We start from the raw sequence: 27,682 nt of genomic DNA on the forward strand, positions 1-27,682 counted from the left end.
AGAACTCACAGTCTCTCATGATTGGCTCAAACTCAGAGGACTTTCATGCCTAAGGCAGAACTAGAACTCACAGTCTCTCATGATTGGCCCAAACTCACTCAGAGGACTTTCATGCCTAAGGCGGGACTAGAACTCACAGTCTCTCATGATTGGCTCAAACTCACTCAGAGGACTTTCATGCCTATGGCGGGATTAGAACTCACAGTCTCTCATGATTGGCCCAAAGTCACCCAGATGACTTTCATAACCAAGGCAGGACTTGGATTCATGGTCTTCCCCCTTTCCAGCATGGTGACCGCTAAACTCTAAATCTAAGTAGTAATCAAAACTACCCTGTTTCTCCAACAATACGGCCTCCCCCAATAGGAAGTCCCAGCATGTTTTGAAATTAAAATGAAATGAAATTAAGCCCCTCCCCCCAAATTAAGGCCTATATTAAAACATGCGAAATGGGGGGGAATGGTGTGGGGGGGCTTGCCGTTAGGAAGTACTTTTTTTGCACACCCGGATATGGTGCTGCCTGCGTTGACCCCGATACGAAGTGCCCCACCAACGCCGAGGTCAACATCCAAGCCGTCGCCGCCCGCCCGAAGATGCAAGGGGGGGGGGGGAATTAAGTCACTCCCGAAAAGACGGCCTAGCCATTTTTTCGGGGCTCAAAAAAAATAAAATAAGACCCGGACTTATTATATGAGAAACAACACAGTAGTAGTTAATCCAAGTAGTAGTAATCCAAAAACACCAGTGGAGAAAGATGCAGCTAGATTCAGAAACTAGCTGGTTCCTCTGTGGTTCCACAGGAGACAGGGCCAAGTTGTTCCAGACTCACCCAATTACTATGTGGGGGTACTTCATTCGAAACCAGGCAGCAAGCATCCCTCCATAGGAGCCTCCTATGGCTATCACGGGGGTAGTCTCCGTTCCAGGGATGGTATTTTTCAAGTGCTGGATAAGTACCGCAAAATCAGCCAAAGCTTGCTGCGAAGTCAGGTAATTCAGATGCTTGGCATCCTGAAACGAGACCGCAAACCTTTTGTAGGGCGCCCTTAGTATATTTACTCACCTTTCCTGCCCGTCAAAAGAAGAGATTCCTTAGACCAACCTTGGCGACTTTAAGACTTGTGGACTTCCAACTCCCAGAGTTCCTCAGCCAGCAAAGGGGGTCAAAGCGTTAAGTGAACCTGGTCAAAGCGTTGTTAAATGAATCTGGTTTCCCCATTTACTTTTTTTTATAGGTCACAAAAGGGAATCACATGACCGCCGGGGACACATCAACCATCCTAAATATGAACCAGTTTTGATCACATGATCATGGGGGTGGCTACAATAGTCATAGGCGTGAAAAACTGGTCGTAAGTCACTCTTTGGCGTGACGTTGTAACTTTGAATAGTCAAGTGCAGTAATAAATTAGTTTCTACAGTTTCGGTACAGGCTAGGCCTCACATAGGTTGAAAGCGCGTACCAGGAACAGAGAACATCAATCAACAAACACGTCATCATGGGCAAATAACTGGAATGTAAGCGCTGATTTGCTACTTAGTACCTTTTAAACTGACCATGTAACTGTGATTGGATGTTACTATGTGTGCACTAATATTCCTACTCATGTAACTTAATGATTGGATAGACTTCACTGCTTGTGACGTATCACTGTGTGTTTTTAATAAAAGAGCTCCCCCGAGCTTATGATCGGGGCAGCTCACCCAAGATAGAGCCGGCCTGGTGTCTTTCTTGATGCATTCGACCACCCAGTGAGAAGCCTTCCTAATGCGGAGCAAAGCCGCAGTCAAGCACTACCTGCATAGCTTAATTCAACATATGAGCTCAGTCTGTGACGACTTTGAATTGGGAGTGATACTTACGGCGTATGACTTATTTCCGAATGGCAGTGATTCCCCGTAGTATCTGTGTTCGGCAAAAACCAGGAGCGCACCCAATTCTTCAGCCACATTCCACATGAAACCCTGGAATCGAGCAAAGATTATCAGGGTTTTTTAACTAGTTCGGTAAAGAATAATCTTCAATCTTTCAAAAGTTTATATTGTAAAAAAAAAAAAAAGCCTAAAATATTTTAACGGGATATATGAGCTAGAAATAATGGAATAGGAATAGAATAGAATAGGAAATAGAATATAAACTATAGAATACGGAATAGAGAACAGAGAGTAGGAATAAGAATAGGAATAGGAAATAGAATAGAATAGGAAATAAAATATAGAATATAGAAAAAGGAATAGAAATAGAATAAAAGAGGAAATAGAATAGGAAATAGAATATAAATATAGAATATAGAATAGGAAAGAATCAAATAGGAAATAATAGAATAGGAAATAGAATAGAATAGAATAGAAAAGAACAGAACAATGGAATTGGGAATTGGGAATGGGAATAGAATAGAATAGAACAACAATGGAATAGGGAATAGGGAATAGGGAACAGGGAACAGGGAACAGGGAACAGAATAGAATAGAATAGAATAGAATAGAATAGAATAGAATAGAATAGAATAGAATAGGAATAGAATAGAATAGAATAGAATAGAATAGAATAGAATAGAATAACTTTATTGTCACTTTGAATGTACATTAATTGGCGTATGTTAAAAATGAAATTTCATTGCATACAGCTCTTAAAGGGTCACCACCTCCAATTTTACACTTCATAAACATGACAAGATAAATAAATACAAAATTATGTATATACCCACATATATTAATTGACACAGAGAAACAACACAGCCTAATTATACATGCTTATGGAGAGGAAAACGAATCTGGTGAGTTTACCAGACGGATGGCAACAGGGAGCAAAGCTGTTACAGAATCTGGTAGTCCTGTACCGTATTATTTGCAAACCAGGCGATGTCCCCTTCATTGCCGGTGTAGAAAAGGATTGAGCCGGTGTCTTTCTTCCAGTGCTGATCTGCAATCAGGTAGCGTTGTTTGAACGTGCGGTCTTCAGCAAACCCAAAGTGATCGATCTGAAACAACATGGGGGTGGGGGGGAACCTTAGAGAAAATACAAAATAACAAGCTTGGAAGGGACCTTAGAGGTCTTCTAGTCCAAGCCACTGCTCAAGCAGGAGACCCTGGCCTATACCATTCCAGACAAGCAGCTGTCCATTTTTTTCTTGAAAACCTTCAGCGATAGAGCACCCACACCTTCTGGAGTTAAGCCTTTCCACTGATAAACTGTTCACACTGACAGGAAATTTCTCCTTAATTCTAGGTTGGATCTCTCTTTGATAAGCTTGCATCCATTATTTCTTGTTCCAAGTACTTTGGAAAATAGATCGACACACACACACACACCCCCGCTCAAGCAAGAGATCCTTTTTTGTATCATGGTGACCAGAATTGGATGCAATATTCGAAGTGTGTGTGTGTGTGTGTGTGTGTGTGTTTTAACCAAGGCATTATAAAGTGGTGCTAACACATAATCTGATCCTGATTCTATTATCCCTCTGTTGATACAGCCAAGGATTGTATTCTTCATGGACTTCATGGAAAGAAGCAAAAAAGAAAAAAAAAAACCTAGGGACCGAGGACAGTAATAATGCTCTTTCTACACAAATGATATTTAAAAGCATCTAGAAATTATTGCAATGTAAGCAGCTGCCAAGGAAGCTAGCTGGGAAGTTGGTGGCATATAAAAGTTTTCCAGTAATAGACAGACTGGACACCAAAGATGAAAACTGGACAGGAGGAAAAAAGAAAAAGAGACAGCAGATGGAGCTGTTAGGTAACTTAAATCTCTTTTAGTCCATGTTCTTACCTTACCAGAGTTTACCACACTTTTAGAGTTTGAGCATATAAGACTGCTGTGATCTGGTGTTTTCTTAAAATGGTGGATAACCCTGTTCGTTTTAGCTCAATCCAAGCACTTCAAACGTAGTTCATTAAACCAGGGGTCGCCGACCTTTTGGGCCTCAGGGACCACCAAACTCTTCATTTTAAATCCCGCGGACCAGAGACCCTGGGAAAATCCCCCAAAAAGTCTGCAGGAAAATTCCCCACTCTGTTTTCCTACCGATCGATCGTTCTTTATTTGGGATCGCAGGATACCGTTTCCAGCTCTGTTCTCAGGGGGAGAGAGAGAGATACTTTTGGCTTCATGCAAGGAAAGCAGCAGAAGCAGCAGAAGTCTTTCTTTCTCTCCACCAATCTCTGCCAGAAATGAGTCTTGGTGAGATCTTGTCACGCCAGCGCAGCCTCTTTGAACAAGATGCCTTGCAGGGTCCCAAAGACTCATTTCTGGTGGAGTTTGGGGGAGAGAAAGAAAGACTTTTGCTGCTTTCCTTGCATGCAGCCAAAAGCAGAAGAAGAAAGAAGCGATAAGAAGAAGCGATAAGTGGCCAGGCCAGGCGCGTGGGGCAAGTTCCCCCCTCCACCTTTCCCCCCTCCCCTCACTACCTTGTGTTGTTCGCAATGCGACACAAGCCTTGTGTTCCCGTGGGCCATGTGGGCAGCGCAGCCTTGTGTTCCCGCACAGCTGGGATTTGGGGAGTGCTTTGAGGGGATGATATTTCTCTCGCGGACCACCAATGGTCCCTGGCCTACTGGTTGGCAACCACTGCATTAAACTACTGAGGACTCTGGGGAAAATTTGTTCAGAATGCATAGCTGATGATGATTGCACATATTCTTAAAGGAACTTCAAACCAATATAGATTAGTCCTCAGTTTACAAGCCCAGAATGTATGTTTCTAAATGAGAAATTTGTTAAGTGAGTTTTGCCCGCATTTTATGACTTCTCTTGCCACCTTTGTTAAGTGAATCACTCGTCATCTTCATTTAATGACCCCATAATCCCTTGTGGGGTAGAGTCTGGCCAACTGAATGGAGCTAGCAGAATGTTTACCGGCCGGATGCCCTTCCTGTCACCAATGCGGAGTTTTGTTCAGCAGATATATTCTCAATTGTGTCCAAAGAGAGAAATATCTGCCTCTACCTAAGATCGAACTCAGAGCCTCCTGATTGTGAGGCGAGAGCTCCACCCCTAGGCCACCGCACTACTTTGCTAAGTAAATCACTGTGGTTGTTAAATTGTAACAGGGTGTTAAGTGGGTCAGGTTTCCCCGTGGATTTGGTTTATCAGAAGGTCGGGAAAAAAGGTGGTTGCATGACACACACACACCTGGACACTGCTAACCGTCGTAAATGTGAGTCAGTTGTTAAGCATCTGAATGTAAATCATGTTGAGCATGGAGATGCTGCAATAATCGTAAGTGTGGAAAGGGTGGGGAATAGGGATGGGGGGTGGGAGAGGAGAGGAAAGGAAAGGAAAAAAATAGAAGGAAAGGAAAGAAATAGGAGGAAAGGGAAGGGAGAGGAAAGGAAAAAATAGAAGGGAAGGGAAGGGGAAAGATAGAAGGAAAGGAAAGGAAAAGAAAGGAAAGGAAGGGAAAAATAGAAGGGAAGGGGAAGGAAAAATAGAAGGAAAGGAAAGGAAAAATAGAAGGGAAGGGAAGGGGAAAGATAGAAGGAAAGGAAAGGAAAGGAAGGGAAGGGAAAGGAAAGGAAAGGAAAGGAAAGGAAAGGAAAGGAAAGGAAAGGAAAGGAAGGAAGGGAAAAATAGAAGGGAAGGAAAGGAAAGGGAAAAATAGAAGGAAAAGAAAAAATAGGAGGAAAGGAAAGGAGAAAAAATAGAAGGAAAAGAAAGGAAAAAATAGAAGGAAAGGAAAGGAAAAAATAGAAGGAAAGGAAAAATATAAGAAAATGAAAGGGAAAAAATAGAAGGAAAGGAAAGGAAAAAATAGGAGGAAAGGAAAGGAAAGAAATAGGAGGGAAGGGAAGGGGAAAGACAGAAGGAAAGGAAAGGAAAGGAAGGGAAAAATAGAAGGGAAGGGAAGGAAAAATAGGAGGAAAGGAAAGGAAAAATAGAAGGGAAGGGAAAAAATAGAAGGAAAGGAAAGGAAGGGAAAAATAGAAGGGAAGGAAAGGAAAAAATAGAAGGGAAGGGAAGGGGAAAGATAGAAGGAAAGGAAAGGAAAGGAAAGGGAAAAATAGGAGGAAAGGGAAAAATAGAAGGAAAATAAAAATAGGAGGAAAGGAAAGGAGAAAAAATAAAAGGAAAGGAAAAATATAAGAAAATGAAAGGGAAAAAATAGAAGGAAAGGAAAGGAAAAAATAGGAGGAAAGGAAAGGAAAAATAGAAGGAAAGGAAAGGGAAAAAATAGAAGGAAATGAAAAAATCGGAGGAAAGGAAAGGGAAAAATCAGAGGAAAGGAAGGGAAAAAATAGGAGGAAAGGAAAGGGAAAAATAGAAGGAAAGGAAAGGAAAAATAGAAGGAAAGGAAAGAAAGGAGGAAAGGAAAGGAGAAAAAATAGAAGGAAAGGAAGGGAAAAAATAGAAGGGAAGGGGAAGGATAGAAGGAAAGGAAAAGAAGGGAAAAAATAGAAGGGAAGGAAAGGAAAGGGAAAAATAGGAGGAAAGGAAAGGAAAAGAAATGAAATGAAGGGAAAGGAAAAAATAGAAGGAAAGGAAAGGAAAAGGAAAAGGAAAAGGAAAGGAAGAAACCGCTCCAAAAAACACTTTCTCCCTCACACAATCAGGAAACTAGCTTCTTAATATAGTTATTCATGGCCTCTTTGATCTTTTGTCCAGCTGCTCAGAAAAGAGCAACCGGTTTGAACAGCCCAATAACCACTCTAACAAAAATAGCAGTTTCAAAAGTAAAAAATAAAAAAGCAGAAGTGGAAAGGGAGTGAAAGCTGAACTGCACAGCTCTGTGGGCAATTTTCATCCCAGCTAGGAAGGCAGTAGCACCAGATGGCAAAAACTGGCTTCATTAACCCTCATGGATGAAAGACACAGGTGTGCAGGAGCCAGCAAAAACAGAAAGAAAATTGTCCTTCCAGGTTAGGAAAAACAAAAAACAAAACACAATTTATTTCAAGTCACCCTTTAACACCTGTAATTCTTTCCTCAGCTATGCAACCTGGCGACTACAACTGTTATTTCAAAGAATTATCTTTCAACCAAAAGGAAATGGTGTCATCTTTTCTCTCTTGTGGCAAACCAGCTCGTGTGTTGTTGCTGTTGTTGTTTTTCTGAGTTCCCACTTTGTCCCCCGTAGTCACTTCCCTTCTACCAGGTCCAAAAAAACCCTAGTGTCTCTGTCATGCCCCTCGGAGTCTGAATCCAAGGAGGATGCTAGACAGCTGACAGGGAGTGGGAGTGTGGCTCCGTTGGCTGTGGAGGAAAATGGGGAAGGCAAAGCAGGGAAGAATAGAACAAGGGAGAGGAAATTCAGAGGAAGACCCAGGCCCACCCCCTCTTGGTCCTAGGGCACGCAGGGAGGAACGGAGAAGGGAGCAATGTGGGTTGCATGGCTTATGGGGGAAGAAAGGGCCCTGAATCCTTCATTAGCCAGCAGCTGGGAACACAGTTTATAAAAATGGCAAGCTGCGTGCGGCAGACTGTTGGGAGCAAACATCACTTTATCTTGTATTGTCATGGCTTATCTATGTTCCTGGCGCCTTCCCAACTGTGTGAGTTTTGCCGTGAAATTTCAAGCCTGAAATTCTTGCTCCTGCCCTGCCAAACTAATTACTTCAGTTTGGCTTGTTTGGACTTTAAGTTACAGTTTGTGTTTACCCTGTTTTGGACTGAATTTTCTGCAGTCGAAGGCTGTTCCTGGGATAATTTTTCTCCAACCAGAAGATAATCTGGACAGCGGGGGCAAATGTCCAGATTACCTTTGAGATAATAAAGGGACACTTATTGCTTATCTGTGTTGCCTTTGGGGCCACACCCTGGGTCATCACAGTCTCCTTTTCCAAAAACAGGAACATCGGATCAGCTAGGCAAGTCAGCATTTGAGATAAAGAAGCCAAGCGTCATTGTTTGTTTTTAATGTCATATTTCCACTTTCAAAAACAGGGAAGTTTCAGTGCGCGCAAAATTATGTGCAACCCTAACATTGATGGCTATCACCCAAGTTCATCCTGAGCACATCACTTCCTGGTTAACGGCTACCCAGCTTCCAGACTGGAAATGCACAATGCAGAGACAGTCTGCCGGGAATAGCCAATATCCCCTTCCTCTTTATTTCTTTCTAACTTTGTTTTTTTTTTTCAAAATGTTAAATTACAAAACTTCAAAGAAAAGGTTTTTTTTTTTACAAAAGCAGACAAAAAAACAAGGCATTAAAAAGGTGCATTAAAAAAATCCCCCTCCTCTTTACTGAACTTACTGAACTCCTAAATTTAACTTATTGAACTCCTTACTTAATTTAAGCCTTCCAAATCTGTTGGTTCTGTTCTATTCCTATATCTTAATTCTCCAATGAAAGGAATATTTTTTCCTCTAAAGTATTCTAAAAGAATAATTCTGTTCCATAAAGGAACAGATGGCTCCCACAATTTCTAGAGGCAAGCCGCTCCAATCATTGATTAACTGTTCTCCCTGTCCGGATATTTCTCCTTAGTTCTAGGTTAGATCTTTCTTTAATGATCTTCCACCTGCTATTTCTTATCCTGTCTTCTTCTGCTTTGGAGAATTAAGTCTAACCACCGCTACTCTGTGAGAGCCACTCAAGTTCCGGAAGATAGCTATCATATCACCCATAGTCCTTCTCTTCATTAGGCTAGACATTCATAGCTCTCTCTCAACCATTCATCATACAATTCAGTTTCCAACCCCTAATCACCTTTCTTGCTCTCCTCTCCCCTCCTTCCTTCCCTTCCCTTCCTCTTCTTTTCTCTTCCCTTTCTTTTCTCTTCTTTTCCTTCCCATCCCTTTCTCTTCCCATCCCATCCCTTTCTCTTCTTCTCTTATCATCCCCTCTTCTCTTCCCTTCCCACCCTCTCTCCCTTCCCTTCCCATTCCTTTCTCTTCTTCTCTTCTCATCCCTTTCTCTTCTCTTCCCTTCCCATCCCTTTCTCTTCCCATCCCATCCCTTTCTCTTCTTCTCTTATCATCCCTTTCTCTTCTCTTCCCTTCCCACCCTTTTCTCTCCCCTTCCCTTCCCATTCCTTTCTCTTCTTCTCTTATCATCCCTTTCTCTTCCTTCCCTTCCCATCCCTTTCTCTTCTTCTCATATCTCTTTCTCTTCCCTTCCCTTCCCATCCCTTTCTCTTCCCATCCCATCCCTTTCTCTTCTTCTCTTATCATCCCTTTCTCTTCTCTTCCCTTCCCACCCTTTTCTCCCCTCTTCTCTTCCCATTCCTTTCTCTTCTCATCCTTCTCTTCTCTTCTCTTCCCAGCCTTTTCTCTTCTCTTCCCTTGCTACCCTATCCCTCTTCTTCTTATCATCCCTTTTCTTCTCTTCCCTTCCCACCCTTTTCTCTCCCCTTCCCTTCCCCTTCCTTTCTCTTCTTCTCTTCTCATCCCTTTCTCTTCTCTTCCCAGCCTTTTCTCTCTCTCTTCCTTGCTACCCCATCCCTCTCTTCTTCTCTTATCATCCCTTTCTCTTCTCTTCCCTTCCCACCCTTCCCTTCCCCTTCCTTTCTCTTCTTCTCTTCTCATCCCTTTCTCTTCTCTTCCCAGCCTTTTCTCCTCTCTTCCCTTGCTACCCCATCCCTCTCTTCTTCTCTTATCATCCCTTTCTCTTCTCTTCCCTTCCCACCCTTTTCTCTCCCCTTCCCTTCCTTTCTCTTCTTCTCTTCTCATCCCTTTCTCTTCTCTTCCCTTCCCACCCTTCCCTTCCCCTTCCTTTCTCTTCTTCTCTTCTCATCCCTTTCTCTTCTCTTCCCAGCCTTTTCTCCTCTCTTCCCTTGCTACCCCATCCCTCTCTTCTTCTCTTATCATCCCTTTTCTTCTCTTCCCTTCCCACCCTTTTCTCTCCCCTTCCCCTTCCTTTCTCTTCTTCTCTTCTCATCCCTTTCTCTTCTCTTCTCTTCCCAGCCTTTTCTCTTCTCTCTTCCCTTGCCACCCCATCCCTCTCTTCTTCTCTTATCATCCCTTTTCTCTTCTCTTCCCTTCCCACCCTTTTCTCTCCCCTTCCCTTCCCATTCCTTTCTCTTCTCATCCCTTCCTCTTCTCTTCCTCTTCCCTTCTCTTTCTAGGGTCCCAATTTCTTTTATGTTTTGTGATGACCAGAACTGGATGCAGTATTCCAAGTGTTGCCTCACTTGTGCGGGATTGTATCCTTCCCATACCCATGGACTTCTTCTAAAATGGTTGTCTTCAATATTCCCCAATTGTTCCCCTGTGGCATCCCACACAATATTCTATTTTCCCTTACTTCTTTGTCATTCCGACGCCCTACTCCACCTGCCATGACGACGCCAACAACGGTGCAATTGTCCTGATGGCCTACATGCTCCTCCTCGAGGAGAAGCGTCCAGTAGTAATTATGTGAGGATTCATCAGAGTAGCATGTACCTCGTAGGAATAACCTTACAGCACACCTTCTTTCTTATACCAAATTTATTTTCTCCCTTGTGTAATTCAGCATTACTTGAATTAGAGCCTGGGTGTGTATTTTGATCATCCCAAGGATGATGTAATAGTTAAATGGTTTCACATTTCAGGCCACCTTCAACAACCGAAGGTCATTGGGTTAATCTGGACCAGTCTCTCTCAGTCCATATCCACCTTCCTGAATTGTTGTTGTGAGGATAAAAGGAACAGACATTCCAATGTTAATAGCCTAAACCACATCTTGGAGGGAAAAGTGGGATACATTTAACAGGCAAATAAAGATAGTCCTCGAGTTATGACCACAGTGGGGCCCAAAATTCATGTTGCCGAGTGACAAATTTGTTAAGCGAGCTTTGTCCCATTTTACGACTTTTCCTGCCACATCTGTTCAAGCGAATCATTGCATTTTTGAATCCTGAACTCAGCTACTGCATTTGTACAGTGTTGACTCCTAGCAGTTGTGATACAGATCAGTGGTGGGAGTCAATTTTTTTTTTTTTACTACCGGTTCTGTGGGCATGGCTTGGTGGGCGTGGCAGGGGAAGGATACTGCAAAATCCCCATTCCCTCCCCACCCCACTAACCTGCTTTCCAGCTCTGTTTTCCTGTGAAGGGCAACAAAAGAAGACCCAGCCGATCAGCTGGGACTCGGGAGGCAGAGAATAGATGGGGGCAGGGCCAGTCAGAGGTGGGATTTTCCGGTTCTCCGAACTACTCAAAATTTCTTGCTACCGGTTCTCCAGAATTGGTCAAAACCGACTGAATACCCACCTCTGATACATTAATATCATTAATCATTAATAGCTTGATTCTCCAACTTCTTGTTAACCACCAGGTGCGCCGATGTCCATCACCACTCCTAAACTATTCGTTCAAGTTTGTTAAACTTTTCTTTTATTGATACAGACTGCAATCACAATACTTTCAGTTGGGTTCATAACTTGACCCAAGATTCATGTCCCTCTGCCAACTGGAACAATCAATACCCAAGATAAATACCCAAGCGCCGTAAGATCTTTCCTTTTAGAGTCCTTCAACCCTTCAAAGACAATGGAAAACAGTTCTCTGGCCAGACATTTGGTGCCACAGTACCCAACTATTTTTAAACGCCAGCTCTTTTTATCCTAATGTGCTGATGCACTAAGGGATGGATGTGTCTTAATGACATCCTGATGCAAGCTTCCTCTTTGTTTTGAGTCACTCTTGGATTTTAAGTGCAAAGGCAGACTTCCCTGCTGACAGATGTTGCCGGAAGATTGCTCCCACGCAGCTCAGTTCAGACACGGTACAAAACAGTTCAAATCCCATGCTCTTTCATGTAGACCAGGGGTCTCAAACACAATTTACCTGGGGGCCGCTGGAGGCAGAGTCTGGGTGAGGCTGGGCCGCATAATATTATACTTTATATTATACTTTATATTTATATTATACAGTAATATTATACTTTCATATCACGGTGGGGGCCACAGGATATCGTCATGCGGGCCGCAATTGGCCCGCGGCCGCGAGAATGAGACCTCTGATGTAGACCATCATATCTCGGTGCCCTTCACTACAGTTTCTTGCATTAAGGATGGAGAACATCAGAAAACTGCCATCGCTTTGATTGGTGCTTGGCAATACTAAACTTTATAAAGATGCATATTACCATACCCCGTTTCCCTGAAAATACAACCTACCCTGAAAGTAAGTCCTAGCTTGATTTTTACATGTGCACCCAATATAAGCCCTACGCCTAAAATAAGCCCTAATTAAGATCCTGCCCACTCCGGAGTGGGCGGATAAAAATTATGCTAGGGTGGGGATGTGGGGGGTGGAGCTGCCCTACTACTTACCTTTGGACAGTTGTAGCCAAGCCTCGCACATCCCAACACCTGCCATGCCGGCCCATTTCTTCTGCAGCCGGCAAGGCTGGCATGGCTTTCCTGAAGGCCTCTGTAGCCAATAACAAAGCTCCGGATCGATCCAGAGCTCTGTTACTGGGTGCAGAGGCCTTCAGGAAAGCCTTGCCAGCTGCAGATGTTCCTGAAGGCCTCTGACAGCAAAAAGGAGGCGGGAGGGTGACACACGCAAGTGAGTATAGTCAGTAGATGACATCCCCCTAAAATAAGACCTGGTGCCTTTTTTGGTGGTGAAAAAAATTATAAGACAGGGTCTTATTTTCAGGGAAACATGGCATATGGTACAGGTAGCCCTTGGCTTACAACAGTTCATTTACTGACCACTCAAAGTTACAACAGCACTGAAAAAAAAGGGACTTAAGATTGTTTTTCACTCTTTTGACCATTGAATCTGCCTTTTCCTGCTGTTGTTGTTTTTTAACCAATAGAATTAACACCAGACAAACAATCAAGCAGAAAGCAATACTTTAATTGAGGAACTAACCAGGAGATAACAATCAAGCAAGCTTAAGACAATATCAAGGATTAATTAAAGAAAAAAAATCACACCCCCAACAAAATCACACCCCCACTGGCAGGCCAAGTTACTGTGTACAAGCAGTCCTCGACTTACAACAGTTCATTTAGCGACCGTTCAAAGTTTCAACGGTGCTGACCTTTTTTCACACTTCTTAGCCATTGCAGCCTCCCCGTGGTCACCTGATTTAAATTCAGAAGCTTGACAACTGGTTCACATTTACGACGGTTGCACTGTCCTGGGGTCATGTGATCCCCTTTTGCGACAACGTCAACAGGGGAGCCCGATTCACTGAACAACCATGGGAATAATTTAACAACCACGGTGTTTCACTTAACAAATGTAGTGGGGAAAGCTGTCCAATGGAACAAAAATGCCCCAATTTTTTCCCGCTTAGCTACATAATTTCCCTGGCTCAATTGCAATCGTAAGGTGAGGACTACCTGCTAACGCCATCTTTAGCAATGCCATTATTACTACAATTTTGGTGGTTTGGGCAAAAAGACACTTGTCACAATAGTGATGTGGTCCGTTATCATGCAAGAACGCTTCCAAAACGTATTCAACTTCCTTTTAACGATAACTTTTAAGACCATCAAACATCCACATCTGCTTATCCCAGATGCTTGGGAAGGACAAAATAGGACAGGGATATCAAACTCAAGGCCTGGCTGGATTTGGCCTGCAGCGTGCTTAGACCTGGCCTGTGGGACTGTCCTGGAAACAGGAAAGGACAGGCCACAGTGCCTCTGCCAGCAAAAACAGAAGTCGGGAGGGCCGTGTGTGGCTCTCCCAAGCTCTGTTTTTTACTGCGACGTTCTCCTGCATTGCTCTGCCAGAGGAAATGGAGTTCGGGAGCACTGCACATGGCCTCCCGAGCTCAGTTTTCAGCTGTGATGGCCTCCTGCAGTGCTCTGCCAGTGAAAACGGAGTTCAGGAGCACCGCCCGTGGCCCTCCCGAGCTCAGTTTTCAGCTGCGACGGCCTCTTGCAGCGCTCTGTCAGTGAAAACGGAGTTCAGGAGCACCGCCCGCGGCCCTCCCAAGCTCCGTTTTATACTGCGACGGACTCCTGTAGCACTCTGCCAGTGAAAATGGAGCTTAGGAGCTCTGCCCGCGGCTCTCCTGAGCTCCATTTTCGCTGACAGAGCGCTGGAGGCCATCACAGCCAAAAACAGAGCCTGGGAGAGGGTGCCCCCAACACGAGTGATGTCGAGGTGGCCAAACTCAGCCCACCCGGCCCCCAGTTTGAACATCTGGCTGGCTGTGCAACAAACCGCAAACCCCAGCATCTATTCAGTTCTGCTAATAGCTACTCTTGCTTTTATTGATTTCTCTGCAAATTTTTTGGCACATATCCGAACGCCCTGGGTCAACTAAAGAGTCCTAGATAGAATAAACATTTCTGCCTTTTGAAGTAACGTCATATTGATAAGCATACCAAGTAAAACAATAAGACAATTCAAGAGCTTCCAAACACTGCGGTTACACGATGCTTTAAAAAACATTTCGTTTTTTCCAGTACATAGCCCTTGATACAAGGAGTACGTATGAAGTACGTTGAATTTATCTAAGGGTGTGATGTGGAACCATCACCCAAGAGCTCCAGTGGAATTAGAAGACTCTTTTCATAAAACTTTTCAACTGACAAAACTTTTGTTTCCAACTTTGAAGGCCTGTCGTGAATCGGTATTTTGAGACAGAATGAATTCAGGTGGTTTGGTTTTTGTTTTTGTTTTAAATAAAACATGAATTTGTTTATTACCTTTACAACTGACATGGAAAATTAACCAGAAAAGATGCTACCAAAAAAATTGCATTACAGGTAGTCCTCACTTAATGACCATTCCAAGTTACGACTGGATCAAAATACAAAAATGGTTAAATGAAATTATACCTTGTCGAATAGAATTGAAGCCTGAACTTTTTCTACTGGGGATTATTAAGGGAAAGTAAAAGATTAAATATTTGATCATAAGTGTTACTACAACAGTGAGAATTGCACTCAAACAATCTTGGAAAATGGCCACTATACCGACAGAATGTTTAGTAATCTGTAAAATTTTCGATTGTGCAGAAATGGACAAGCTCACTATAGAATTAAACAATAAGGAAGACTCAGAATATTACTCAATTTGGAATAACTGGTATCAATGGATAGATAGTAGGAATATGAAATGTATAGATTAGAATTAGATATAAATGTTGCATATGTATATGATCAATTAGAAATGTCTGAAAATGTATGAATATAGTTAAGATTTTTGTACTGTCAAAGAATGATGGTGAATTGTACAAACTTATTTTTTTTATAGATTTATTTGTATTTTAATGTTCCAAATTTCAATAAAGGTTTAAAGGTTTAAAAAATAAATAACCCTCTCATTTAAAAAATGAACTTTCTCTGCCCGTTAACAAAGTTAAAGAGGTTTCTTCTTACATAAAAGCTCCAATATCATCAACGTCTCATGTTCATTTTATTTCCTCTGGCTAAAAATATATATATTTTCTGCCACAAACAGAAATTTCTGCCACTAATATTTGAGGGTTTCCTACTTCCTGGAGACTAAAACATACGAAGAACGTTTGCAGGATTTGGGCTTGGCTAGTTTCAAGAAAAGAAGGACTGGGGGAGACATGATAGCAATGTTCCAATATTTGAAAGTGCTGCCACAAAGAAGAGGGGATCAACTTAATTTCCAAAAAACTCCAGAAGGCAAGGCAAGAAACAATGGATGGAAACCAATCAAGGAGAGAAGCAACCTGGAATTGAGGAGAAACTCCCTAACAATGAGGACAATTAACCAGTGGAACGGCTTGCCACCAGAAGTTGTGGTTGCTTCATCACTGGAGGCTTTTAAGGAGAGACTGGATAGCCACTTGTCTGGAAAGGTACTATAAGGTCGCCTACTTGAGGAGGGGGTTGGACTAGAAGACCTCCAAGGTCCCATCCGACTCTGTTATTCTGTTACTGAAACTACCTTTCGTCCACTAATTGTTTTAATTTTGCTGCTAACTGTCGAGTTTGTAGGTGTGGTTAGGCTAAGACAGAGTGAAACAGAAAGGAGTAGGAAGGTCAGAAAACAATTACTGTAATGACCCAAGATTTATTTCCATAATTAAACACCCAAAGTATCATTTAGGTAGTCCAAAGGAAACCTATAAAAATAAATGGGATGGCTGGTTTGTTAAACAGATAAACATCTCATTTTGCCCTGCGGAGCACGAGGTGTTATCATACTTCATCCAACACTGGATTTTATTTTGTACGGTTCCAAAATAAACACATTTTTTGGTCAAAATGGAGCAGATAAGGCTTATCACTTAATGTTCTTCCCCTTTTATGATATGGTTAGTCCTGGACATTTTTGGCCTGAAAAACAGCCGGAAAACAGGCTGTTTTTCGGCCCATTTTCAGGCCGTATTCCAGGACATTTTTAGGCTGTCTTTTGGGCTGTTTTCAGGTCGTTATCTGGGTGTTTTTGGCTGCATTTTAGGCCATCTTTTGGGCTGTTTCAGGTTATTTTTGACCTGAAAAATGGTCTGAAAATGGCCTGAAAAATGGCCAAAAATCAGGCTGTTTTCGGCCTATTTTCAGGGGCATTTTAGGCCTTTGTTGGGCTGTTTTCTGGCCCTTTTTGGCCTGAAAAACGGCCCGAAAACGGCCTGGAAAATGGCCCCAAAACAGCCTGAAAATGGACACATGCACCCATGGGCATGCATGCGCGTTCCGCTTTGGGCACTCAGTGCCGAAAAGGTCTGCCATCACTGCACTACGGGAACCTCTTGGATAATGAAGAAATGCAGTGATCCTTCAAGTTAAGAATCATCTAGCAAACCAGAGTTTTAGAAATGGTGCCACCTAAACTGTGTGGCCCAATGTTTAGTTTTGGGGTGTGGTGATGACCTCACATGCTATATAGGACTTCCTGATCATTACGAAGGAGTAGTTGAAGGTAGATGCAGGGTTTCACAAACAGTTGTGCAACTTGGAACATTGAGTAAGAATCAAGGTAAATCAAGCTTTCTTTTTGACTATCAAAGCTTCACGACTTCCATGTTCAGGGCAGTGTGGATTTTTTTTCCCCCCAGTATAAGAATAAAGGATTATTTTTTTCTGGAGCAGTAGACTTCCTTCTGCAATGTTTGAATTGAGTTTTTATTAGCAGTCTGCACATACTGCATTTGGCTTTGTTGGAAGTTAAAACCCACCCCTCCCCTAGGAAAATGAAATACTTTAGGATATACTAAAAAGGCAGAATATTTCCCTTAAAAAGTACTAGAAACTCAGAGAGGCAGAAACTCAGCCCCTCCCAACCTTTGTTATTAATGGGCGATTAAGGCCTGGGCAAGTCTATTCTACATAACAAAGTTCTACCTCCTCCAGGTAGAGCCATAATAGGAATTGCCCAAAGCCCTTTCATTACATCATCCCTCAGGAAGAGTCAACCAAGGCTGGGACTCAAAAGACAACCTACAGAGTTGCTGCCGCATGGCCCCATGGGAGTCTGACAACCAATCAGAACACGAGCTCAAATTCAAAGCCCGACAGAGGGTATAAAACCCAGGGACTCTCGGCATCTCTGCCCTTTTTCTTCGCCCAAGAGCTCCAAGGCTTGTGATCCTGTCAACCATTAAACCATCTTTCCAAACAGCTTCCAGGTTTCCAGTGTCTTTTCCCCCACTTGGAACTGAACCCAGAAGAATATTTCTTCCAACAGCTTAAGAGTCATGCGTGTATTAAATAAAATCATGAATAATTTGTCTTATTTACTGATCTGTCAGTTCCTACTTTGTGCTTGGGCTATTTCTACCAAATAAATCTATTCAATTTATGTAGCCGCACATCTCACTTGCATGCAACTCCAAGCAGCAAAATGGTATAAGTTGCCTTCCAGCACAATGTTCTCAAGTTTGTCAGAATCATACCTGTGCCGGTGCAATCCACCTGTAGGTTAAATTACAATTTATTTTGGACTCATCTGTGTTGCTGCATTTGCTGAAAGGCAACGTTTATGGGTCCAAAAACAAATAAAATCTGATGAAATCAGGAGACCCTGCAATTCGTGGCCTTTGAAAAGTCAATTGGAAGAAAGAAAAAAAGAGAGAGGGGAAGAAAAGAGAAAAAAGAAAGAAGACAGAAGAAAGAGGAAGGAACAAATAAGGGAGAGAGAAAGGAAGGAAGAAGGAAGGAAAGAAAGAAAGGGAGAAAAAGAGGAGGGAAGAAAGAGGGAGGAACAAGGAAGGGAGAGAAAGAGAGAAAGGAAGGAAGAAGGAAGAAAGAAAAAAGAAATAAAAAGGATGGAAGAAAGAGGAAAGAACAAGGGAGGGAGGGAGAGAGAAAGGAAAGAAAAAGAGACAGAGAGAAAGGGGGAGAGAAAGGGGGAGAGAGGGAAGGAAGGAAGGAGAAAGAAAGAAAAAGAAAAAGAAAAAGAAAAAGAAAAAGAAAAAGAAAGAAAGAAAGAAAGAAAGAAAGAAAGAGAAAATCTAGCTCTCACAGGTGACTCAGAACTGGAAAGCAAAAAGCATAAGCTACTTCACAAATTCAGCATGTGAGAAACAGGTTTTTACACACACATACACACACACACAGAGGAGACACACTACTTAAACACACACTAAAAATTCCTGGTTACTGCCTCATTCTGAGGATATTTTTATCGATTGATTTGATTTGTCAATCACTCACAATATAATAGGTATAAGTACATGCATAGTTATGAATACATGAAATGGGTACATATAAGAAAAACAAACAATAGGACAGGGACGGTAGGCACGTTGGTGCACTTATGCACGCCCCCTACAGACCTCTTAGGAAAGGGGTGAGGTCAATAGTAGACAGTCGAAGGTTAAAGTTTTGGGGGTTTGGGGAAGAAACTACAGAGTCAGGTAGAGTATTCCAGAAATTGACCACTCTGTTGCTGAAGTCGTATTTCCTGCAATCAAGTTTGGTGCAAAGTTAACCTTGAGTTTGTATCTATTGTGTGCTCTTGTGTTATTATGGTTGAAGCTGAAGTATTCATTGACAGGTAAGTCATTGCAATGTATGATTTTATATACCATACTTAGATCAGACCGAAGGCGGCGTAATTCAAGGTTTTCTAGGTCTAGAATTTCAAGTCTGGTGGCATAAGGTATTCTGCAACGAGTAGAGGAGTGGAGAACTCTTCTTGTGAAATATTTCTGGACTTTCTCAACTGTGCTAATATCAGCTACGTAATATGGGTTCCAGGCTGATGAGCTGTATTGGAGTATTGGTCTAGCAAATGTTTTGTATGCTCTAGATATCTGCAGCTTGTTAAGATTTTCTGCCGAAAACCAAATCAACCCTTCATTTGGCTGTAGAACCAGTTCCTGGAGACACTTCCTTCTATACTCACTTCACTAACAACCTGCCCACACAGAATTTTTCCCACTTCCGCTCCAGTCATGCTCCTTCCTCCTTTGAATACAGTATTATCCAACCTCAGCAATTTTAAGATTGTGGATTTCAAGTCCCAGTAAGAACAAACATAAAATTTTCCAAAAGCAACTTATGACCAGTTTTCACGCTTAACAACCGTGGCAGCATCCCCAGGGTAAAAATCTGGTTGCTTAGCAACTGGCATGTATTTATGACGGCTGCCCTGTCCTGAGGTCACATGATCACCATTCGTAACCTTCCTCCGACAAGCAAAGTCAATGGGGAATCCAGATTCGCTTAACGATGGCATGATTCGCTTAACAACTGTGGCGAAAAAAAGATCTTAAAATGGAGCAAAACTTACACCGTAAAACTTACACCTTACGCTATGGAGCGATATTGAAGTCTAGGTGCTGTTGCTATTACTGTCTTGCTTACCGACTGGAATTTTGGCCTTAATTGTGGTCGTACGTCAAGGACTACCTGTCTCCAAAAAAAAAATTGGCCGACAGATAGAAAGATGATTGAGACCAGATTAGGAAATTTACTATGGGGAAGAAAACAAAGAAGAAGATCCCACAGAAGTGATGAAGTTGTTGCCAAGTGCCCTAGAAATGGGAAGCATGAGACAGACAGAGAAGCAGATGAACTATTTAGATTAAATAAGAGTGATGGAAGGAGGCATAAGGTCCCAAGGGAGGAGCATGGGAAATTGGTTAAAAAGTCAACAAGAGTTGAAATACTAAAAAGAACAAGAGATGATGGATAGATAACAGAACACCTTTTAATATGGGATTTGCTTTATTAATGATTAGGAAAATGAGGTAGAAATTAGAAATTGGGAAAATACTGTGTTTCCCCGAAAATAAGACCCTGTCACCAAAAAAGGCACCAGGTCTTATTTTGGGGGGATGTCATCTACTGATTGACCTCACTTGCGCACGTCGCCCCCAGCCTCCTTTTCGCTGTCAGAGGCCTTCAGGAACTTCTTCTTCTGTGGCTGGCAAGGGTTTCCTAAAGGCCTCTGCAGCTGATTATAGAGCTCAGGATCGATCCAGAGCTTTCTTATCAGCTCCAGAGGGCTTCAGGAAAGCCTGGCCAGCCTTGCCAGCTGCAGAAGAAATGGGCCAGCGAGGCAGGTATCGGGGTGTGCGAGGCCTGGCTACAACTGTCCAAAGGTAAGGAGTAAGGCAGCTCTACCCCCCACATCCCCACCCTAGCTTAATTTTTACCTGTTCACCTTGGAGTGGGCGGGATCTTAATTAGGGCTTATTTGGGGGGGGGGTAGGGCTTATATTGGGTGCACGTGTAAAAAAAATCAAGCTAGGACTTACTATCAGGGTAGGTCATATTTTCGGGGAAACGGTACTATTATGTACACTGTCACATAATATATTACTATGACTATGTACACATAAATATTAGTAAATTATTACTATGAGTGCATAAATATTATGTGTAAGTAAATTGACCCAGACAATACACTGCTCACTAAGCACTTATGTTAAAGAAAAAAGTATAAATTGTCTCTCTGTGTGTGTGTGTGTGTGTGTGTGTGTAAGGAAATTTACTATGGGATGAGACCATAATTGCTGGAGCTTTCTTATGATGCCAGTGTCTTAAAGGGGGAACAAAACTGTAAATGGGACAGGAAGCTCTTCATATCCGGACATCCTTAAAAAGTCAGATCTGCAGTGTGACCTAGAGATAAGCGCATAGAAATAAAATTTCACTGGGAATATGCAAACAACAACTTCCGTACTTTCCCGGCTATTCAAAGCATATTGTTTTACCCCGGTGTGGTTTTTTCCCCCTCCCAAGTTTTAGTCACTTGGTGTGGAAATACCTGCCAGAGAAGCTTCACTCATGCTCTGGTAATCTCTGAGTTAGATACTGCAATGCCATATGTTAACTCTGACAGGTACAGCTGGAAAGAAAAGCAGAAGTGTGCAAGTACCCACATCTCTCAAATTTACCAGCTCCTTCAGCAAAAAGTTGGGAAACTTACACAGCTTTGTAATTAAGTAAAAGTCCCTCTCCATTTCCCCAAATTACTGAAGTCTCGTGAGGGCTCAACAGGATTATAAAAATGCAAGATTTTCAAAGGGCGTAATTTCACAAGTTTTCAGAGATCTGGGTTGGCAGAGGGAAGGCAGAGCACATCACATCCTAAGGACAGGGGTCTCTTTTGTTTATGGTTAGAACAAGATGGTCATAAGACAGCAAATAAGAAAACCATAGTTAGATTAGGTCTTTCTTTTTAAAAAATTGCTTGCACGGCTGGGGCAACTCACACGCAACTTAAAATGCAACTGATTTGCAGGCCCTCTCCATATCAATTGCTGATTTATTGTGGCTGAAATAAAGTCTGTCATACAAACCACTTGCTATGACACATAAAAATATATCAAGGATTTTGGTTTTTCGTTTCTGCTTAAGGCATGACACCTCAAATGCCATGTTATTCCCCAAGTAATCTGATCTCACAGTTCAACTTCAATTCCATGCCTGGAGCAAGAAAGGCAAACATTGTAATACTAATTTATGGTACTCAGGTATTACACCAGTTCTTTCTTAGGCATGAATATAAAATCAGACCAACGCGCAAGATACGGGAATATTTGCAAGGCCAAGGTGCAGAAATTCTCAAACAACTAAAGAGTCCCAATGTGCGTTTCTTTTGATGCGTGCATTTATGTTTATGCATAGAGGTGCAACATCATATTCTTTCTCTCTGATATTCATATATTTCCATGAGTTTTCTAGTGGTTCAGCTATTCAACTTTCTACCCCAAAAGAGGTCTATGGGGATTCTCAGTCATCCAGGTCATGGCTGTCCCAAAGGTGCTTTTTCAAGAGGCAACTGGACAGTGGTGATATTCAAATTTTTTACTACCGGTTCTGTGGGCGTGACTTGGTGTGGCTTGGTGGGCGTGGCAGGGGAAGGTTACTGCAAAATCCCCATTCCCTCTGCACCCCACTGACCTGCTTTCCAGTTCCATTCTCCTGTGCAGGGCCACAAAAAAAGACTCAGCCGATCGGATGGAACTTGGGAGGCAGAGAATAGGTGGGGTTGGTGGGGCCAGTCAGAGGTGGGGTTTGCCAGTTCTCCTAACTACTCAAAATTTCCACTACCGGTTTTCCAGAACTGGTCAGAAACTGCTGAATACCACCACTGCAACTGGACGTGCTGGGTTTTTTTTTCTTTGGAAAACGTTTTGCTTCTCATCCAAGAAGCTTCTTCAGCTCTGACTGGATGGTGGGGAGTGGAAGGATTTATACTCCTTGCGGACAGCTGGTCATTTGCATCCTTTTCAGAGAGTAGTTGAGGCCACTTGGAGGTTTATATGTGTCACCTGTGAGTGGTGCAAACAGGTGTGGAGCCTTCTTGGAACTGCTGAAAGGACTGTGTTGTAGATTGGAGATAGATGACGTATTTTCCCCCACCCTCTGTTGAGAGTGGGCTGTTTAATTTTGACATAGATAGATGGCCTCTTTAACCCCCCTCGCTTTCAAAAGGCACAGGCCACTTTTTGGAAGACAGCAAAGTCCACACATTTTGGACAGAGGGCCGAGGGTTGAAAGAAACGTCTTTAAAGAAAAATCAGAAAGTCCAGTTGCCCCTTGAAAAAGCACCTTTGGGACACTTCTGTCTGGTACAGATGTAACTAGGTTTTGATTCATCCATCTAGCAAAAGAAACATCTACTTGCTTTTCCTAATTTTTCAAAGTACTATGATTTTTTTTTAAAACCAAGGGTCTCCAACCTCCCTCCCCCAGCCGTGGCCTTCTTTGGAAACGAGCCGCTCGAGTGGCGGGCCAGGCCGGCGTGCATGCACACATGTGGACAGTTCAACTTGCACCGACAGCTGCTCACACACGCGTGTGTACACTGGCCTGCTACTCACACGACTCAGTTCCCCTCCTTTCTCTCCCTCTCCACAAGCTGCAAAGGTTGAGGAGAGCTGTTCTACACCGCACTAAAAAAATTTTTTTTTTAAAAAAAAGGAATCTGTGGGAACCCTGGAATATTTTGTAAGTTTGCAGAAAGTTTCCACGCTTAATTGTGATCCAATTCTTTTTTTATAACTCTATTAATAAACATTTTGAATACAGTGTAATTTCAGGGTAATATCACTTACAAGAAAAACAGTGGAAATGAAATGAAAACCATAAAGCATACCACATTAAATATTAACACATGTAGTGATAATACTAAGATATACTAACAATAACACATAATTACCAAGTACTATTTAACTAAGTTTCTCCTTATATTAGCTTATTTAAGCTTCTAATATTATAAACCATCTCAATTTCAAATGAATTGTGATCCAATTCTTACGTTAGCTTGGGATGTCCCAACTGAACAGGATGCAAATTCACCTGTTACAAGATTTTCATACTGTTTGCCACTTCACCTGCTTGCTTAACAGACCCAAATGTATTAGGAAAGTACAAACTGCAGTTGAACTTTCCAATCACAGAGGCAACATGGCTGTCACCACTTCTAACTGAACAATGGACATAAACGCTGCCACGGCTTAAGGAGAAATGGGAACAGAACAACAGAGTTGGAAAGGACCGGTTCTGTCCTACCGCTGGTGGAGACTGACTCTGAGGAAGAGGAGGAACAGCCAACAGGGAGTGGGAGTGTGGCTCCGGAGGTAGTGGAGGAGGCTGGGGAAGGGCAGAGGCCGGCTGGGCAGTCAGAAGAGGATCCAGGCCCATCCCCTCTCCATCCTAGGTCACGCAGGGAGGAGAGGATCAGGGAAAAGCGAGGTCTACTCAAGAGGAGATTACCATGATCCTCCTCGTGGCTTGCAGCTGGGAGCTATGTATATAAGTTTGTAACTGCGCAGTCAGAATTGCTGGAGTCAATTTAGTGTTTACTTTGAAACAGGTTTATCTTTGCTAGCGTTCTTCCCATGGACTCTCGTCGGTTATTTTCCTGGAGATTAGATATCTTGGCTTGCTTGCGGAACTCTCGTCAATGCGGTTTGTTTTGGTTTTCTTTTTGCCTCGTTATTTACTTTTGTGACTTTAAACTGTGCCTAATAAAACAGGGAAGTTAAGTTGAAGGCCTTCCCGGACTTTAATGTATGTTTTGGGTTTGGGGTTATTTTGAGAGACTAGGGGTCATCACACCTTGTAGGTCCGGGATGGAGAACCTATGGCATGCATGCCACAGGTAACACGCAGAGCCATTTGTGTGGGCACACAAGACCGAGCCAAATTTACCTGCACTGCACATGCGTGCGCCTCCCAGCTGATTCTCGGCCCATTTGAGGCTGTTTTGTGCCCTCCCGGAAGCTTGAGGCAAGCCTCTGCAGCCTCGGGAGGCTGAAAAACGGGCCTTCTGGAAATACAGAGGCTTCCCTTGAGCCCCTGGGAGGGTGAAAACAGCCTCCCCCGGGCTCCAGAAGCCCTCCGTAGGCTGAAAATGGGCACTTCTGGTATTTCCAGAGGGCCCGTTTTTCAACCTCCCGAGGCTGCAGAGGCTTTCCTCGAACCTCCAGGAGAGTGAAAAGGGCCTCAAACGAGCCAAAAATCAGCTGGGAGGCGCATGCATGCACAGTGTAGGTGTAGTGTAAGGGGGCGGGGCACATTGAATTGTGGGTGCCGGCACGCGCACGCTTTCAGCATACCACAACAAAAAGGTTTCCCATCACTGCTGTAGGTCATCTAGTCCAGTGGTCCCCCAACCACCAGTCCGGGGATCATTTTTTACCGGGCCGCAAAGAAGTGGGCGCCGCCATCTTGTTTCGACGGCGCTTGAGAAAGTGCTCCCGGGTGAGCTTGTCGGTCGTCAGTTGGAAAGCAGCGTTTGGGTGCTGGAGGAATCCTTGTGCCTTAGTTTCGAAGAGGGGGGGTGGCTTCGAACGAAGAGCTGTCCAGATGGCGGTGCAGTCTCGCGTTAGGAGGAGATTAAGAAAGAGCCCGAAAAGCCCAAAAGACAAAGATACAAAGGAGGAGTTGAAGGTGGCGGGGAGAAGCGGGGGACGGCTGGCTGGCCGGTCGCTCGGCTCGCCTTGCCTTGGTGTGCGCACTGATGCCAGTATTGGTCCGTGGATCATTTTGTGATGCCAGTACCGGTCCATGGGACAAAAAAGGTTGGGGGCCACTGATTTCTAGTCCAACCCCCTCCCACCCAAGCAGGAGACCCTACACCAGTGATCCCCAACCTTTTTTATGCCGCGGCCCGGTACCGGCATCAGCTGGGCGCTGCGGCCCGGTACCGGCATCAACTGGGCGCCGCCATCTTTTGACGAAAAAGTGCTTCCGGTGACCTCACCGGAAGCACTTTTTCATCAAAAATATGCGGCGCCAGCGCTCCGTGAGCTTTTTCGGGTAGAAATGGCTTTCTACCGGAAAAGCTCACCAGCATGGCGCCATCTTTTTGATGAAAAAGTGCTTCCGGTGAGCTTTCTACCCGGAAAAGCTCACCGGAAGCACTTTTTATCAAAAAGATGGCGGCGCCAGCAACCAGCGGCCCGGTAAGACTTGTTCCACGGACCGGGACCGGTCCGTGGACCGGCAGTTGGGGACCCCTGCCCTACACCATTTCTGACAGATGGCAATCCAGTGTCTTCTTGAAAGCACCAGCACAACTGAGCTGAATTTAAAGACTTCCAGGAAACAAGCTCAGAGCTTATGTTAACTGCCTTGCGGGCTTAAGACGACAACCACGCTTCCCATATTTTATATCTTGCATAGAAGTTGAGCTTCTGAAAACTCAGCAAACTCCCAAAATCATCCCTTAACGTCAGCATATTCATCCAATCACTGATAGTCTTTGACTTACAACCATTCAACGATTGTTCAATGACAATGAAAAAAGGACTTATCACCATTTTTTCACACTTACCACCCGTTGCAGCATATCCCCATGGTCACGTGACCAAAATCCAGATGCTTGGCAACCAACTCATACTTATGACATTTGCAGTGTCCTGGGGTCATGTGATCTTCAGGCGAGCAATGCCAATGGGGAAGCTAGATTTACTTAACGACCGTGTGACTGAACTTAACTGCAGTGACTCATTCAACAAGCCCGGCAAGAAAAGGTCATAAAATGGGACAAAACTCAAAACTGTCTTGGTCAGCAACAGAAATTTTGGGTTCAGTTGTGGTTGAAAGTCAAGGACTACATATATCAACGGATAGTAGCTTCTTTCATTGATTAGCCTGACATGCAGCATCAAACTTTCCAAACCTCAGACTACCAGACATCAAAAAAAAAAAAAAAAAAAGCATTCAAATCAGAATAATCAATACAAACTGGCTATCTAAGACCATCTCTTATCTCTATATAAAAGTGAAATACCATTCATGCATCATCACAAAATGTCCAGAACCATAAAGCCTACAGACTTGAAATTTGGCACGTATGTTCCTCTTAGCTTCTAGGGGCTCGCTAAGAAAGGATTTTTTGAAATGACCATCAGAGCATTAGTATTTCCTATATTATTTTTATTAACACGCTCTGATGCTAAGGAGTTCTACTCACCCTCCCCACTGGGAAAGAAATCTCTTCCAAATGCAAAACACAAGCAGAGGAGTTTCAGTTTCACAGCACCAAGTAGCTTTAAGTACAGAACAGTTGAGCTAAGCCACGCCCAGGCTCCTTGCTCTCCTTCTTGCTCACACAGCAAATACTGTTTCAGTTTCCAAACAGCCCTCAACTCTCTTGCACACGGACAGGACAATACCAGATGAATACCAATGGATGCTGGTAGGCAGAGGCAGAATTTTTCCCCTTATATTCCTCCCCAAAAGCTAAGCCCGACCACATAGCTCCATAGCGAAGCAGGTGTATCCAGCTGGTACACAATATTTTTTCCCCAGAGTCTTGCAAACTTTCCCCTAAATCCATCCTTCTCTTCCCTAAGCCCTGTTCCTTTCAAAACAGCCATCTTAGTCCAAGACAAGACAAATCATTGGCTAAACCAGTGATGGCTAACCTATGACACGCGTGTCACTCGTGACATGCCGAGGCACTTTGACTGACATGCCTGTTGGTGTGGGGAAAACCTGCACATTTAGAGGCTGCCTGTGCTCTGCTCCAATTCCTGCTCCCTGCTTGTTGCGTGGAGGCGTGGTGTCACCGCTGCCGCAAGATCTTTGCAGCAGAGAACCAGTTTTAACCGCCATAAACTGAGGTTTGTCAGTTTCATTACCTCAGGAACGCTAACAGGAGGAAAGGAGATCCATGAGGTTCACAGCCCTGTAAGGTGGCCTTCCAATCCCCACATCCTGCACCTGCAGCCCTGAGACCAGGGAGACGAGTTTCACAGCCCTGTGTGATCACCCCAGCCCAGTCCGTCATAAACCAAATTATTGATATTTCTTGAAGTGACACACGACCCGAGGAAGGCTACACTTTTTCCTGATTTTCAACACACCAAGCTGAAAAGGTTAGCCATCACTGGGCTAAACTAATGATTTGCTGAGCAAACTCTGACCCAGGTTGACAATATGCACTGATCCA

At 43.4% G+C, this 27,682-nt stretch overlaps 1 protein-coding gene across 1 annotated transcript in view; it reads right to left on the reverse strand.

The window, feature by feature from the left end:
* The window catches only part of PRCP (prolylcarboxypeptidase), a 45,598-nt gene that overhangs the window by 13,218 nt on the left and 4,698 nt on the right, over nt 1–27,682 (reverse strand). Inside the window, exons 2-4 of the mRNA XM_087966086.1 lie at nt 2,841–2,981; nt 1,864–1,965; nt 830–1,011 (exon numbers count right to left, since the gene is read on the reverse strand). Coding sequence (XP_087822212.1) covers nt 830–1,011; nt 1,864–1,965; nt 2,841–2,981 — 425 coding nt within the window. The remainder of the gene's footprint in view (nt 1–829; nt 1,012–1,863; nt 1,966–2,840; nt 2,982–27,682) is intronic.

This window comes from Notechis scutatus, chromosome 5 (assembly GCF_049901735.1).
Source record: "Notechis scutatus isolate UNSWTSFEM ecotype Mainland chromosome 5, rNotScu1.2, whole genome shotgun sequence".
Lineage (NCBI taxonomy): Eukaryota > Metazoa > Chordata > Lepidosauria > Squamata > Elapidae > Notechis > Notechis scutatus.